Source organism: Dromiciops gliroides, chromosome 5 (genome assembly GCF_019393635.1).
Source record: "Dromiciops gliroides isolate mDroGli1 chromosome 5, mDroGli1.pri, whole genome shotgun sequence".
In the NCBI taxonomy this organism is placed as follows: domain Eukaryota; kingdom Metazoa; phylum Chordata; class Mammalia; order Microbiotheria; family Microbiotheriidae; genus Dromiciops; species Dromiciops gliroides.
Window position 1 is genome coordinate 260,076,606 of NC_057865.1, and position 16,754 is coordinate 260,093,359.

At 36.1% G+C, this 16,754-nt stretch overlaps 1 protein-coding gene across 2 annotated transcripts in view; it reads right to left on the minus strand.

Moving 5' to 3' along the window:
* Positions 1-718: 718 nt before the first annotated feature.
* The window catches only part of SLC6A15 (solute carrier family 6 member 15), an 80,889-nt gene continuing 64,853 nt past the window's right edge, over positions 719-16,754 (minus strand). For both annotated transcript variants that reach the window (XM_043968468.1, XM_043968467.1), the window contains exons 6-12: positions 15,741-15,851; positions 11,294-11,535; positions 11,014-11,206; positions 6,451-6,643; positions 4,701-4,860; positions 3,107-3,269; positions 719-2,152 (exon numbers count right to left, since the gene is read on the minus strand). In XM_043968468.1, the coding sequence (XP_043824403.1) occupies positions 1,781-2,152; positions 3,107-3,269; positions 4,701-4,860; positions 6,451-6,643; positions 11,014-11,206; positions 11,294-11,535; positions 15,741-15,851 (1,434 nt within the window). In that variant the 3' untranslated portion in view covers positions 719-1,780. The remainder of the gene's footprint in view (positions 2,153-3,106; positions 3,270-4,700; positions 4,861-6,450; positions 6,644-11,013; positions 11,207-11,293; positions 11,536-15,740; positions 15,852-16,754) is intronic.

The window sequence follows — 16,754 nt, forward strand, 5'->3', positions numbered from 1 at the left end:
ACAAAATGATATTTTCCTTCTATGGTAAAATGGAATATGTTTTAGCCATATTTGAAATAAGAACATTGAAAAGCTCAACATTGGGAATTATAAAGGAAGACTCCTTAAGAGGACAGAAAAGAAAAAGGCTATTATTAGAAAATAGTAATTATTGGATGTTTGTGTTTTCTTGGTTTTACAGAAAAGGTGTTATTTTGTGAAACTTTATAAAAGCAATAACCTAAAAGATAAAATGCCAAAAGGTCTAAGAGATATATATATATTTTTTACAGGACTGTAAGCATGGCATGAGACATTATTTACCTGAAGCAGGATATTCTATTCCCCCTGCCCCCCAAAGAAAACCCATTGACTTGCACCATTTGGGCTTTGCTGAAATTCCCCAATTCACCATCATGAAGTAATTTCAAAACCATGATGTGCATTCTGGTTCACCACTTCTTCATATTGCCATTAACCCATGGACCCAAAGATAATAATGCATCTTAAAAAGCAATATATCCTTGAATTCAGGAGTACCTGAGTTCAAATCTGGCCTCAGACCCTTGACACTTACTAGCTGTGTGACCCTGGGCAAGTCACTTAACCCCAACTGCCTCATCGAAAGAAAGAAAGAAAGAAAGAAAGAAAGAAAGAAAGAAAGAAAGAAAGAAAGAAAGAAAGAAAGAAAGAAAGAAAGAAAGAAAGAAAGAAAAGAAAAGCAATATATCAACCCTTTTTATCATCTTCTTTATTTGTAGATTCAAATGGAATGCCATACAATTTTTAGACAATTTACTGACAAAACCAAACTAAACAAAAAATGCATACACAGGGATTTCTCTTTGCAAAACAGAAATTTACTAAACAGAAGGCCATCTTGCTTTTTGAGTTATCAAACCAGTACATAGAGTACTAATAATATACATATATACATTAGAAGTATATTGATATAAATATACTATGGATAATCTTGGAACCACAATAAATATCAAGTAAGTTTTTAGGCACACGGCATAGAAAAAAATGCAAAATCTGCACAATCCTTAAGAGTCTTGAGTGACTCACTCTTACATCATTTTCACACTGAAAAAAAGCAAATTTTTACACAAAATATACAGCTACAACTCATATAGTCCCCAGTGACCCAGGAATCTAGCTTGTTATTAGTGCTGCCTTGTTTTTTCTGATGCTAGTGCTCTATACAGCTATCTATCACATAAGAAAATATTTTTCAGGATTCTTCAAGCAAATTGCCTACATCCTCATCATCTAACAAAATAAGTACACCCTTATCTACATAATATACCTATACAGCTGTGCAGAGATGCACAAACTTACTGAACAGCTTAGGAGCTCATTTGAATACTGGGGTTTTACCCTGAAGGCAAAAGGATGATTTTTAAGGTACATTATTTGTGAACTGTTGATATTATTAAATCCAGTTATTATTACAAACTGAGGTAACACCTGTTCTTTAAAGATAGAAATATCTTAAAATACAATTGAGAGAATTAAAAAAAAAAAAAAAGAAAACCTTGGATAGCATGAAGGAACTAGATCACTGGAAAGATTTGTTAATAATCCCTTCAGTGCAAATGTAAACCAAAGAGCCCAAAGGGGATGCTCCAGTTGACTATACCATGTACTGTTGGGTTTAAAGATTGGAGACATGGGACACCTGAGATCGCACTCTGGTAAGTGAAGCCTCTATTGCTTCTCTTAGTAGAGCCAATGTTCAGTGATAAAAATTAAATACAAAGTGAGTTGGGATTTCTGTATGTTTTGTTTTGTTTTGAAGCTACAAGTCAGATTCCGGCATGTCGGGCATGTCTGCCATTAAGTACCCTATTCCATACCGTCCATTGGGAGCTGTATCAAGAGTTGGAGAACCACTTTGCTTGCGATAAATATTTTTACCAAAATTTGGAGAAGGCACCTCACTTGCTATCTTTCCATGAATGAGGCTGGCATCATCTCCTTCTAAATTAGAAGGTTCTTTAATGATCCGTCCTCTCTTATAGGTCACAGATGCTAAATTGCCGGAACTGTCATCGATAAGGTTGCAGCAGCGAATGATGAAGACAACTGGAACAGGAAGTATCGCTAATACCATCAGACATATACAGAGGGCCAGGCCCCAAGTTGGAAAGCTCAAAAATTCTTCAGCAGCCTGATGCAAACAGCAACAAAAATAAACATTAACATAAATATACTTTCTATATTTCCATTAAAGCACAGAGATAAATGATAGATAAAATTTTACCCCAGTTATATAAACATAGTTATATTAGCCTAATGACTTACAGAAAAGTGATGTATAGAGAATACTATGTATACTATGCATGAATACAGAATAGATCTAGATAGATAGAATATATATAACCTGTAGAATAAATAGTACATAGATTACTATATATATAGAATAATATTGAATGTATGTTTTGTTTTTTGAGTACATTCTTTTTACTTGAAAAAATGTGGCTGCTAGCTCTATAAATCCCATTATTCAAATTTTCCATAGAAAACACATTGCCTGAATTATTAAGCCAGTTGAGAAGAAGGCCGATGGAGATAGAAAGCTCTGAATTATCCAGTTTGTTTTCATTGGTCTAAATTGCTAAAATTCCCTAGATTGTTGGAAAAACTTATATACTTCATCTTGTACTTTCTGCAAAATCTATAATAAATAGAGATCTCAATAGAGTCGAAGCAATTAAGAGACTGATTATATGTAAAAGTTATTCATATGTAGTTATTGTATCTTTCTGGGGGAATATATATTCTGGTAACAGGCCAATAAATATAATTAAGCAAAATATTCCTGAAATATTGCTAAGCAGGTTTTCTGGTGAAGTTTTCTAGAAAGACAAAATGATTTTTATATTCTAGTTTATTAATAAAGGAAGACAGTTATCAGTATTGAAAGGAAAAAAACAGCAATAATCAAATTGGATTTTGTAGATTTGGGAATAAAAAAATTATTTTCAAGAGCCTTACACAAGAGATGACTTCATTTTGTCTAGGATACACAGAAAACAATACTTAGGCTATTAGAACTGATAGTTTTCATTCACTGAAGTTTACATACAGATTTTGTTTAAAAATGAAATTCGCTGTCTTTTACCTTCTCTTCTATCCATGCGTTATAGCCAGGTCGACTTAATCCAATTTGAACCATGCTGGCAATCAGTAATGACAACAGCATTAGGGGAGACACATATTTCCACATATAGTAATAGTATTTGTTAGGAGAAAAGCCCAGCATATCCTTCAGATCTTCCATGAATCTAAAAACAACAAATAATTAAAGATTCCAGTCAATGAATAATCTGGGATACTCTTAAAAATAAATACAAGACCACTTTCCTCAGAGAAGAACTTTGAAATTCTTTGCATTCACTGTGTTGATCTTATTGGAAAGTCTTTGAAATTACACTATACCTTTGCTCTCACTAAGATGGAGGGTGAATGGTTCCCTTATTTAGTATAAGCTATAATGGAGTAGTGGTGTTGCATAATGGATGGAGGGCTGGCCTCAAAGTCGAGAAAATCTAGTAAGAATCTAACCTCTGACACATAAGGACTTTGTGACCCTAGGCAAGTCACATCTTCTCATTGTTTCAGGCATCTCTTAAGATTCTAAAGTTGGAAAATGGGTGATGGTGCCTGGCTGGAGAGAGCTTCCCCACTAGAGTTCTCCTGACCAATAAAATTATAGGTTTGGTCCAAAAGAATCAACAGTCAACAGTCACTCAAGCATTTATTAAATGCTTATTCTGAGCCAGACTGTGCTAAGTGCAACAACAAACAACAACCTAGATAAATGTACTGATTCTGTAATAGTTTCTTTGGGGCAATAATTCAAGTAGTGAAAAAGGGATAGCTGCAGTAGCCTTTTGCAGTCAATATAAACTCACTTCTATAACAAAGTATTAAAGAAAACTTAAAGGCGGAATCAGATCTAGAAAAATAGCAGTTGGGATTGCACTGAGGACAGTTCCTTGCTCATTCTCAAGACAGCACTGTATCAGAGCTGGGTACAGCTATTGACAACAGGATCTATCTTATTTAGGAACTTTGATTAAGGAGGTTTTCTATGTTTTAGAAAAATGTCCACCCAGAAGCTAACATTTTATTCAGTTAAGAGGTTCTTAAAGGTCTGAATGTTTTGCCTGGGGGAAAGGAACAGTTCATTCTATGATAATGTAAAAGGATCAGTGAAGTGCTTACACTGCAACAAATGTCACATCACTAGTCAGTTCCCTTATAATTTAAGACCTATAAAGAAAAATCCAGATTAAATAAATTGCCCAACTAGAATCTGGTTAGAATTGCAGGATATCCTGAGAGATATGTATATAGGGAGGGTGTGAAAAGAGGGGGGAGAGAGGGAGGAAGAACAAAAAAAAGGGACGGTAAGAGAGAAAGGGAGGAAGAGACGAGAGGAAAAGAGACAAAGAGACAGAGGCAAGAAGCTCATACTCAAAACCTTTTTAGCTTGTTAGGGTTAGACAAAAGCTAAGATGTTCTGCAAGCATAGTCTTTGAGAACCCAGGCATCAAAGGAGGCATCTAATAATGGGAGAACCGATCATTTTGTTTTAAAGATTTCTGTTATTTCCATAATACCCCACACCTTTTTCTTATGCTGGAAATATGCTCCATTATCCTTCCAAGATAAAAAGAAAAAATAACAAAGTAGATTATTCTGAAACTTACTTGTCTATGCCATAAATAGTTGATACAGCAATATTTTCCAAAATGACCACAATTAACAGAGGCAAGGTAGCAGAATAGTCATCAAACATTGCGACAAAATAATTTCCAGAACGTTGCACGAATATCAGGCCAATAGAAAATGCTAGAAGACAACAGACAACTGGAGGAAAAGATCAAACAAGAAAAGCAAGTTAATCCTCAATTCTTGTGGTTAAAAATTACCAATAAAAAATAAATACTTAGTGCTAATGGCCCACACTGTTCTGATTAAGAAGTGCCTCCCAGGGAAGCTAGGTGGCGCAGTGGATAGAGCACTGGCCCTGGAGTCAGGAGTACCTGAATTCAAATCCGACCTCAGACACTTGACACTTACTAGCTGTGTGACCCTGGGCAAGTCACTCAACCCCAATTACCTCACTAAAAAAAAGAAAAAAAAAAAAAAAGAAGTGCCTCCCAAGGACCACAAAATCTAACCAGTCTCTAGTCATGCTTCACTTTTCACCCTGGCAAAATTCTTGCCTACAACTGTATGCTACTCCAACCACCAGCTAGTGCTGGTGTGCTCAATGCTCATGGAAAGTCAGATCTACTCCCCTCAGGCTGCACTTACTATACCTGTGGTTTCTAAAACCAAACTCCCTTCCCTGGACATAACACTTGTCTTAAGGTGTCATCTCATCCTATTAGAATCTAAACACCTTAAGGATGGGTTCTGTATTTGTATCTCCAGTACTTATCATGTACTATGAACTTAATAAAATGCCTATTCATTCATTCATTCATTTCATTCATAGGAAAATTTTAAAAGAAAATGATTTGGTAATCTCACCTTTCTTTTAACCCGGTGATTACTTTGACCTTTGTTCTAAATAAGCCAATGGATTGACTGTATATTCATAGTTGACTCTGAAATCTGTAACCAATCACCTCCTGTCTGCTACAATAGAAATTATTTCTTTTTATGTGACATCTTCCAACCAGCCAGATTGAGGGACTGCTGGGCGCCACTGCTCTGTGTACACTTAAATTGATAACTGAAAAAGGTCAAATTTCCATTTTGATCTTATCTATTTGGTCCAAATGTTGAATGAAAATGTTTTGTATGCCCTTAGAGATCATACATTACTTTACGTTGACTACCCTGCACCTTATGGATAGTTAAAAACATTTTAATGCCATTACACTTTAAAAATATCATTGGTTTTATTCTTGTAGAATTGTACACGTTATAACAGGTTTTCTGCACAGGAGACTGCCTTTCTGAGCTGTTGTGGCCAGAAATACACCATCATCTTATGGCCTCTTTGAACTGACACAGGCTAGTGTTTGGCCACCACAGACATCCATCTATCATCAGACCTGTACTCAAAGCCTTTTGAGATTGGCAAGACTTGCCAGAGCTCAGGATTCACTAGCCCAGCCTTCAAGAGTCAAGGGTACAGAAAAGGGGCCTGAGTAGGGTGTTGGTGCTCAAAGATATGAGCAATAAAACTTTTTTTAAAGGAACTGGCAATAAAAAGTTGAGGTAGTTGTGAGTAGAAAAAAGGAGCACAAGATCTGGGGTTGGGTGATTCGGGGATGAGTTCTGGCTCCACCTTTTATTAACCTTTGTGACTTCATGATGTAGACTTCATACCAATAAAAGCCAAAAAAGAAACAAAAAAAAAAACACTCCTTTCCTTCCTTGATCCTTCACTAAAGTGAAAACCATCTTGGTAATTCAACGAATCATAAAATATATGAGACTCACCAGTAAGTATTTCCTTCCTGACTTTGAAGGTATCAACAATTGGTGTAATGATCCCTTCGATAGTCCCAAACATGCTGCCGAGGCCTAAGTTTATGAGCATGAGAAAGAACATCACAGACCAGAAGGGCGAGGCAGGAAAATGGGTCATGGCTTCAGTGAAAGCAATAAAAGCTAACCCTGTCCCCTGTACAGCCTGTAAGAGAGACAACCAGGAAACAATCAAATTAATGGAGAATGAAAAGTAATAGGGCATTCAACTTTATATGGAAGTTGTAGTGGTAGAAAGGGATTTCATTTCTGAGGAATAGGGCAGAGAGTACCAGAAATGAAATCGATGTGTTTATGGCAATACATAGTTGATAGGAATTTATTTAATTTGCCATATTATTTTTCTTTTTTTTGTTTGTTTGTTTTGGGAAATGGGTTCCTTGTGTTGGTGGTGGTAGTATATTTTTTTGGTTTGTTTTTTTGCAGGGCAAAGAGGGTTAAGTGACTTGCCCAGGGTTCACACAGCTGGTAATTGTCAAGTGTCTGAACCTGGATTTGAACTCAGGTCCTCCTAAATTCAGGGCTGGTGCTTTATCCAGTGTGCCACCTAGCTGTCCCCCATATTATTTTCTTAGATCCAGATTCTGCCGCTAGATTTAATTTGTTACACTGAATCAGAATCATTTCTATTCTGCTAAGGATTATAACATTTTTTTTTGGTGAGGCAACTGGGGTTAAGTGACTTGCCCAGGGTTGCACTGCTAGTGTCAAGTGTCTGAGGTTGGATTTGAACTCAGGTCCTCCTGAATCCTGGGCCGGTGCTCTATCTACTGCACCACCTAGCTGCCCCAGGATTATAACATTTTGAAGAAAGAATCTTTCCTGAAAAAAGTACAGTGAAAGTACTATTCTTTTATGCCTATGATATAATTTACAAATAGGAATTATAATTCACAGTTGCATATATGCATGTACCTCGACATATTGCTTGATTACTCTACAGAGGGAAATGTATGTATAACATCTATTTCTACCCCAAACAAAAATTACAAAGTATTTTTCCCTTTAACTTCCAAGTGACCTAACTAATCAGCAAATATGAATAACAACTTTTTTCAAATTTAAAAAACATGTGAATGCAAACAAAATGAAAACCAAGTGAACAGAAATTTTCCAGAGTGACAGTCAGCTCTTTTCTAACTTCTAAGGGAAGAAAGTCAATTGGCCCACCCCTGATAACTTCATGTCTGCTATGAATGGAGCTTATAGGTTTGTTTTCTTAATACTTTGGCTATGATAGAATGGGCATCACTGGGTTTTATGATAATAATTAATAATAATGTAAGAGACCTGCCAAGCAAAACTTTGTCTTTCATGACAAACCCCCATGTTATATAATAATAAAAGTGACCTCTGTTGACTACACCTCTCCCCTAAGAACACTTCAGCTGATTGCTCTGAGAGTCCTAAGGACTTAAAACTCTAATCACAAATAATAGAATCTCCTAAAGAAAAATCTAGCCATAATAATGAGGGACAGGATAGAAGAGCTTTGGAAGGGAAAAAATCCCAACTGCCAAATTCCTTCCCATCCAAATTCTTTGCTTTCACATTTATAATGTCATAATTTTTTGATCATTACTTTGCAGTTATTTCAGAATCCACAAATTCAACTGCTTTATATATAGAATGTCAAAGAGTTTTCTACCTAGTAGCATGACACATGACGCAAAAATGAAGAAATAAAAAGCAAATCCTTGATAGTCATCTCTTTCTTGCTTCCTGAAATATTACATTTATAATGACAGTAACATAAGGAAAGGAATTGTCAATACTTCTGTTGAGGACTTTCACAATATTTTCTTCTCCTCTTAAAAGTCATGAGTAACAGAAATTATAAATTATATAAGAACATTATGATGACACTAAATGCTAAGTAATTATAATGATCAATCTTGACTTGAAAGAAGAGATAAAATGTTTTCCTTATTTCAGGAGAGAGGTGGAAGACTACAGGTGTGTATTGTTATATACAAGGCCAGAGGTAGTCCCTACTTCAGTTGGTTTTTCTTAACTATCATTTCTTTGTTATGATGGAAATGGAACTTTTGGGGAGGGCATTGGGGTAGGACACCTAGAAATTACCATAAAACATAGTATATATGTATACAAAGTATATGTGTGTGCCTGTGTGTATATGTTGCAAAAATGATATAAAATATCAACTTTATCAATTAATATAATCAATTATATCAAATAATGATATATCAATTATGTGTATATATACAAAATATATGAGTATAATACATATATACTTATATACATATATGAACATTTATAGATACTTTGTGGATATATAGACACACACATAATTTGCATATATACAGATATACAGATATTGTGTATATATACACAATGTACATACACACACCAAGTACACATTATGTACATATGGCTATATACACACAATTAACCAATTAATCAGGCTTGACATGTCCTAGGGAGAAAAAAATCAGTTTATATATCCATATATATGCTTGTCTATTATCTAAATACGCAGAAAAAGAACCTAATGTAAGAAAATATGCATTAACTTTGTAATTCATGCCACCTAGAGAAATTATTTAATAATTCTATTTATTCATCTTTTGGTTCCATTGAAGTATCATGTATGGAGTGTCTAACATTAAACATGATCAAAATAGAAAAATAAATTTAAAATCAGAGACATGGAAGTGACAACGAAAACTATTTTGTACAAAAATGTGTAACAAAATATTCAGATTAAGATAGCATTCATGTAAAAAGCATAAGATCCATCATCTCATTAGTTTAATATCTATCTCCATCTTCGTCATTGATGGGAATGGAAATTTTCAAATTATTTCTAGTTTGATATATTAACTTCCATTGGCTTACATAGCATATTTTCATATGGTATTTGCAAACAGTAAATACTTAACCAGTAGCATCTTATTTTCAATTATGCATATTTTTACATATATAGTCAATGACTATAGTGTTTCTATAAAGACAGTCAAAACAAAGCTAGATTGTATAACCCCTACTGATGATCTTATCAAAGAAAGACTGTCTCAGACTCTTAAAGAGAAAAAAACCCAAAGTTCTTGTCTTAAAATGAACTATATTTTCTTTTTTTCATCCCAAGCAATAAATGACTTGACAAGTGTAACGTATCACTTCCACTTAACCCCTTATTGCACTGTAATAAAATAAGCTCCTGATGGATTATGCTCTTCTGTCTACTCAGGCTTAATCATGTCTTCCTCATTTTGTATTTTAGAGATGTAGCATAAAAACTGATTTGAAAAGCTCATTAGTTGTGTCATGTTGCTTCCTCTACCCTAAGATAAAAACTAATACATATCCTATGATCCATTTATACCAACAAGAATAAAAGAAAAAATACTGTATAATAAATAATTTACCTTTAAACTTTGTACACTTGAGTTTACTTTTTACTCAAATAAAAAGAAAAACATGTACTACATGATGGTTTTGTCCTTTTTTTCGTTCTGACCTCTGATTTCATCAATATAGATCAGCAATTTCTGAAACTTAAAGAATTGCCTGACACACTGAGAAGTTACATTATTTACCCAGGATCAGTATGAATCAGAAACAAGGCTTGAACTCCAGTCTTGCTAATTCTGCAGCTGATTCTATAAGTCACGATGCCACCTTGCCTGTCCCATACTTTGTAAATAGATTAATTAGAATAATTTTTTTAAAACTGCAGCCAGGCTTTAAGGTTATATTTTAGCATCTATTCTAGTTTAGACATAGGTAAAGAGATGCAGTATGGTGAGATCAGATCCCGCTTTCTCCACTGTAACCCCAAGATGTCAAGAGAACACAAGGCCACTGTTAGAAGGCCTGTTGGCAAATTTATAGGAAGAAATGGTCACAAAGAGATGAGATTTCCATTTTTGAAGGGAATTTCCACATGAATGAGATCAAGCACAGATTCATTGGAGTAGATAGAACATTGGGCTTGAAGTTATGAAAACCTGGATCTAAATCCAATATCATACTGAGCAACCCACTTAGCTTCTAGGTGCCCTTGAAAATGTGCTACTGTAATAGAGATATGTTGTTATCTGCAAAAGAGAAGGGAGCTCCCATAGCGGGAATGTCCTATGCTGATGAAATTGTTAATCCTTCACATATGGCTAAAACAAGTAAAACCACTTTAGTATTAAATGTCACAACTTTATGATTAAAAATTACTTCTGGGGCAGCTAGGTGGTACAGTAGATAAAACACCAGCCCTGGATTCAGGAGGACCTGAGTTCAAATTCGGTCTTAGACACTTGACACTTACTAGCTGTGTGACCCTGGGCAAGTCACTTAACCCTCATTGCCCTGCCCCCCCCAAAAAATTACTTCTGTAACATCTGAACTACAAAGGTCTATGCAACCAATATACAATTTAAAATCTATTATGAGTTCTACTCGTTTATTTTAAAAATATGATATAACTACAAGGTGGCTATTGTTCTTACTTGCTTATTTGTACTCAGTGTTATGACTTTTTTTTTAAAGGCTACTCACTTTATCAAGCTCATCTTCAATTTGACAGGGGCTGAGGTTAAGGGCAGGAAATTCTTCTTCCTTCACCTTCTCAATGATGTCATAAACTAAATGATAATCTTGAGTAGTTATGGCTGAGAAGTTGATATGATGAGGAATTATATCTTGGCTAATATTTCCCATTTTTAGAAGCTTAACAATCATGTCAGAATTTCTGTAAAAGAGAACAACATTACTATTATCCTGCATACACATCCTTGAGCAAATGATACAAAGTATGAGAGGGAATGAATATACATACTGGATAACACATTTCTCATTTATGATGTTTGCTTTGAAGCCCAGAACAGCAAACACCACCAATGTGGCCAGGACAGAGGTGAAAAAATTGATGAAGGACACCAGGACGGCATCAAATTGGCAGTTGTTGTCTCTCTTGTTGTAACTTGAGAAGGCAATGACTCCACCAAATCCCAGCCCTAAGGCAAAAAACACCTGAGTAGCAGCTTCTCTCCAGACCTTGGGCTCCAACATTATTTCAAGCTGTTAAAATGAGATATAATAAAAGTCAACTGCAAAATATAATATGGGGAGAGAACTACAATAAAGACTTCTGACAATGATTAAAATATATTACGATGATATATGTGTACCAAAGAGAATACTGACGTGTCTATAAGCACATGTCCTACTTTTCAGGGGGGAAAAAATGTTATATGTGAATATCACCGACTGGTCCCAGCTCTTACTCCCACTCACTTCCTGATGAAGAGCGTTATTCCCAGTCTCACTATTAAAAGCTTTCAAAGAGACACAAACTTAAGGGATCTGGAAATATCTTTTCTTTGTTAGAAGATAATTTTGTTCCTAAGTAAAAGAATAAAATAAACTCCTCCTCAATAGTTCAATAAAATAATATGGTTCGGTAACTGATATATACGTGATGAAAAACTAAGTTGATTCAGAAGACTTTTGGCAAGGTACACCTCTTGCTGTTCAGCAGGAAGGTGGCAGACTAGAACTGAGGAATAAGGCATACATTTAGAGACCATTGTTTTTGTTTGATCAAGTTTCTTTTATTTTCGAAAGGAACGTCTCTCCTGGGGTTGGAGTACTGAGTCAGTGGGAAGGGACACTGATGACAAATCAATTAATTAATGGAAATATGGACAAGTTGGACTTTGCCTAAACCTCAAACTTATTCACTTGATCATTTGCTAAAAGTATATATCCACTGTATATATCCAAAGTATGTGTCCACTGACACATTCAGCACCCCGCACAGCTTCTCCTTCATTCAAGAAATATTCACATACTGTCCATTCAATGACAGGTACTGGCCAGGTTATAGACAGCTTAGACATATAGTCATTGCGATGAGTACATATGGTACGGTGTTTTAGTTGCATTCAATTTCGAGTGAGCTGTCCCTTTATAATGAGATGGTTGAGCATCTACCAGAGTTCATTAGGGTTCAGTTTTATTGTAGTTACACAAGAATTGGGGTCAGTAGTTTATTATTAACAATCATTACAAATGCATTTAGATAGGTTAACATCTCCTTAGTTAGCCCAATGATCTTTTAAATTTCTGAAAAATATCCATCTAATTAAATACAGAATATAAAAACTGTGTATAATATACATATATCTTGACTCTTTCCAATGAGACATGTTAAATTCCTTTAGTGATATGATGACATTCACACATCCAGTCTTTGGTCACTAGATGGAGCTAAATACTCTTTTTTAGTAACAATTGCATATATATTGATTTTAGGATTTCTGAAACAGCAGGTTGATTCTTCCTTAGTAATTCAAGAATTCTCTCTGTCTCTCTCTCCCCCTCCCTCTCCCCCCCTCCCTTCCTCTCTCTCTCCCTCCCTCCCTCCCTCTCCCTCCCTCCCTCTCCCTGCCTCCCTCTCCCTCTCCCTCCTTCCCTCTCCCTCCTTCCCTCTCCCTCCTTCCCTCTCCCTCCTTCCCTCTCCCTCTCCCTCCCTCCCTCTCCCTCTCCCTCCCTCCCTCTCCCTCTCCCTCCCTCTCCCTCTCCCTCCCTCTCCCTCTCCCTCTCCCTCTCCCTCTCCCTCTCCCTCTCCCTCTCTCTCTCTCTCTCTCTCTCTCTCTCTCTCTCTCTCTCTCTCTCTCTCTCTCTCTCTCTCTCTCGTCCAAACGGGACTGAGCAGAGACAGTGCAACCACTTGTCATTGTATGTTACAGGGCAAAAGTTGGCCATGCCTCTATAGAGAGGGAAATGTCTGTGGACGTGGCAGAAAGTACCTCTTTCATGGACAGGTTAGACTACATAGCTGTTAAGGTACCTTTTAATTCTCAAAGTTCCCTGATTCTGTTACTACATAAATTCAAATGGTATAGACCAATATAACTCCTACCTCGAGTCATGAGAATACAGATTTAGAGATGGGGGGATTTAAGCTGCCATTTTGGCCAATCCCTTCTTTTTACAGATGAGAAAATTTAAGTCTAGAGGGTTTAGTGACTTGCCTTTGTCCAAGGTCACACAGGTGGCAAAGAAGAACCAGAATTCCAACCCGGGTCCTCCTCCTCTAAAACTATACCATACAGCACTTGGCTCCAGACCTGGGAATCTGGGGCTACTAATGAACGACTGCCCCACTGCCACACGTGGCAAAGTTAGGCATGCCTCCACAGGCAGGGAAATGTCAGGAGATTTGGCAAGAAGTACCTCTACCGCAGCAGAGCAGTGACAGGCTGGGCAGTGTATCCTTGCTTGGTAGACTCTTCTGAGGGGGAGGGAAGGGAAGCATCCAAGAGCTTTCCCAATCCACACTTGGCTGCCAAACCAAAGAAATCTATGGAGGCTCCATGGAAGAAGATGCCCCCCCCACCTACCTGACACCTCCAGCTGCTTATAGCATATGCACACATACACACTCACACACCAATATGTACTCATACATATACTCATATATATACAGTCACATACATATATATTCACACATTTAGATATACATACATACATTCATACACCTATACTCATTCACACATATATAAATATATACTCTCACACACACATACAAATACTCACAAACATGCATACACTCATGTACACATATACACTCATACATGTACATACATTCATACACACAAATACACAAGCAAACATGCAAAGGGAAAGATTTCTTATACTATATCTTAGTTGTAACTTCAAAGAATAATGAAAATAGAGGCTCAATTTCTTTTTGTTATCCCATGCCAACATATTTTTAAGTACTTGATGTTTCTAGAAACATCAAAAAGGAAAAAATATGGGCTTTGCCTTCAGGATCTCCTAAGTTTAATTTTCTTTAAAATTTATAATCGACTGAAAAGTAACTCAGTAACAGGACTTTGCAGTAACACAAGAAGATAAATAATTTAGAACTATAGCAATTCTATATCCTGTGTGGAGACAGAATGAAACAAATGGAAAAAAAATAAATGGAAGACTTGGGTTCCAATCCTGCTTTAGACAATTACTTGCTGTGTAACCTTGGGCAAGTCACTTAACATCTCTATGCTTCAGTTTCCTCAATTGTAAAATAGGAATAAATAACAACAGGATCCTACTTCTTAGGGTTCATTGAAAGTATCAAGGGGTAGCTAGGTGGCACAATGGATAAAACAATGGCCCTGGATTCAGGAAGACCCAAGTTCAAATCCGGACTCAAACACTTAACACTAGCTGTGTGACCCTGGGCAAGTCACTTAACTCCCATTGCCCCACCCCCCAAAAAAAAATTTTCCTTAGAAAATATCAAAAGAAGTTATTTGTCTAGCTGTGTGACCCTGGGCAAGTCACTTAACCCCAGTTGCCTCGCCAAAACAAAACAAAACAAAAATAAGCTATTTGCAAACCTGAATGCACTAGAGAGATATCAATTATTTTTGTTGCTGTTATTTATTATTCCCTAAAATGGGACTAAGTTAATGATCATATACATGGGCAGTTAAGTGGCACAGTAGATAGAGTTCTAGGCCACAAATCAGTAAGAATCATCTTTCTGAGTACAAATCTGGCATCAGACATTAGCTGCATGACCCTGGGCAAGTCACTTAACCCTGTTTGCCTCAGTTTCCTCATCTATAAAATGATCTAGAGAAGGAAATGGCGAACTACTTCTGTATCTCTGCCAAGAAAACCCCAAATGGAATCACAAAGAATTATACTGAACAACATCATACACACACAACCCTTTTTAATTCACAGATGATCAATGAATTAAATTCTACACTTTTATCAGCATAAAAATTATTTTTATGTTTTTACTTTAGAAATAAAGAATGTTTTCTTCCACATTTTACACATCAATCCCTTCATTTTTATCATTTTTTCAACAACACAACACATTTTTCTTTTTACATTTCAGGAATGGGAAAGGGATGGAAATCTACAGCCTCTGAGTTTTTACTTCTGAAATGGTTTTGATTCACTTGAAATCTCGATGACTAAAATATTCCTCAATCCCATGATCTTAAAGAACACAAATAGTCTTAACTCCTAACATTGAATCTTGAACACAAACAAGAAATGCCTCCATTACATCAATAAGACATGTTATATAATGTCAATGATTTAGAAACCCCACAATCTAAAATTTTTAAAAATACCATGTGTAAGGAAATTGCCCTCCTAAGGCAAGCTCTGTTGGTCTTTAACATTCAAAACATTTCTAACAATAAATATAATATACTCGTAAGTTAAGTCATAATCTGAAGCTCAGCACGTACCTTAGGGGTAAACATATGACGGATGCCATCAATCGAACCATTTAAAAGAAGTGCTCTTATCAGAAAGCAAATGAGTACCACATATGGGAAAAGTGAACTAAAATACATGATCTGGAGGGAAAAAAAGAAAAAGAAACATATTATGATGTAACAAACAGACTCATAATACTTACCATGAATAATGGTTGTGTTAAGCTGAAAAATCAATTCTATTAATTTTATGTAGAAAATAGCTAAAGGAGTATTCTACTACCTTGCTTCAATTAATCTATGATAACAGCTGGTGTTTATATCCCTGTCTACTACTCATCCCTTACAACAATCCTGGGAGGTAGGTAATATCATTATCCCCCATTTTACAGATAAGAAAAACTGATGTAGCCAGAGTCTAAATGACTGGTTCAGTAGTATGTACCTAGGAAATGCCTATGGTCACATCTGAACTTGGGTTTAGTGTTTTCTCCATTAGGCCCCTAGCTAGTCACTACAGTGAATCCATTGGTCTTTTCTAACAATGGCTATCCTTATAGGAAAAACCATGTTGAAGTCAGAACGGTTTTCTATAGACTTATTTAGTAAGACTGCCCCCCAAAAGTAGTATCATATACTGTACTCTCTATAAAATAAAGTAGCATTATTACTGTTAAGAACTAATGGGGGGGGGCGGCTAGGTGGCACAGTGGATAGAGCACCGGCCCTGGAGTCAGGAGTACCTAAATTCAAATCCGGCCTCAGACACTTAACACTTACTAGCTGTGTGACCCTGGGCAAGTCACTTAATCCCAATTGCCTCACTAAAAAAAAAAAAAAAAAAAAAAAAAAGAACTAATAGGGGATACAGGTTATGATGAACAGGATACTATCAGAAAAACCTGGAAAGACCTACATGAACTGAAGCAGAATGAAATATATTGTAGACAAAATAACAGCAATAGTGTAAGATGATCTGCTGGGAAGCATGGGGTTATTTTCGGCAAGGCAGTGATCCAATATAACCCTGAAGGACTTATGAAA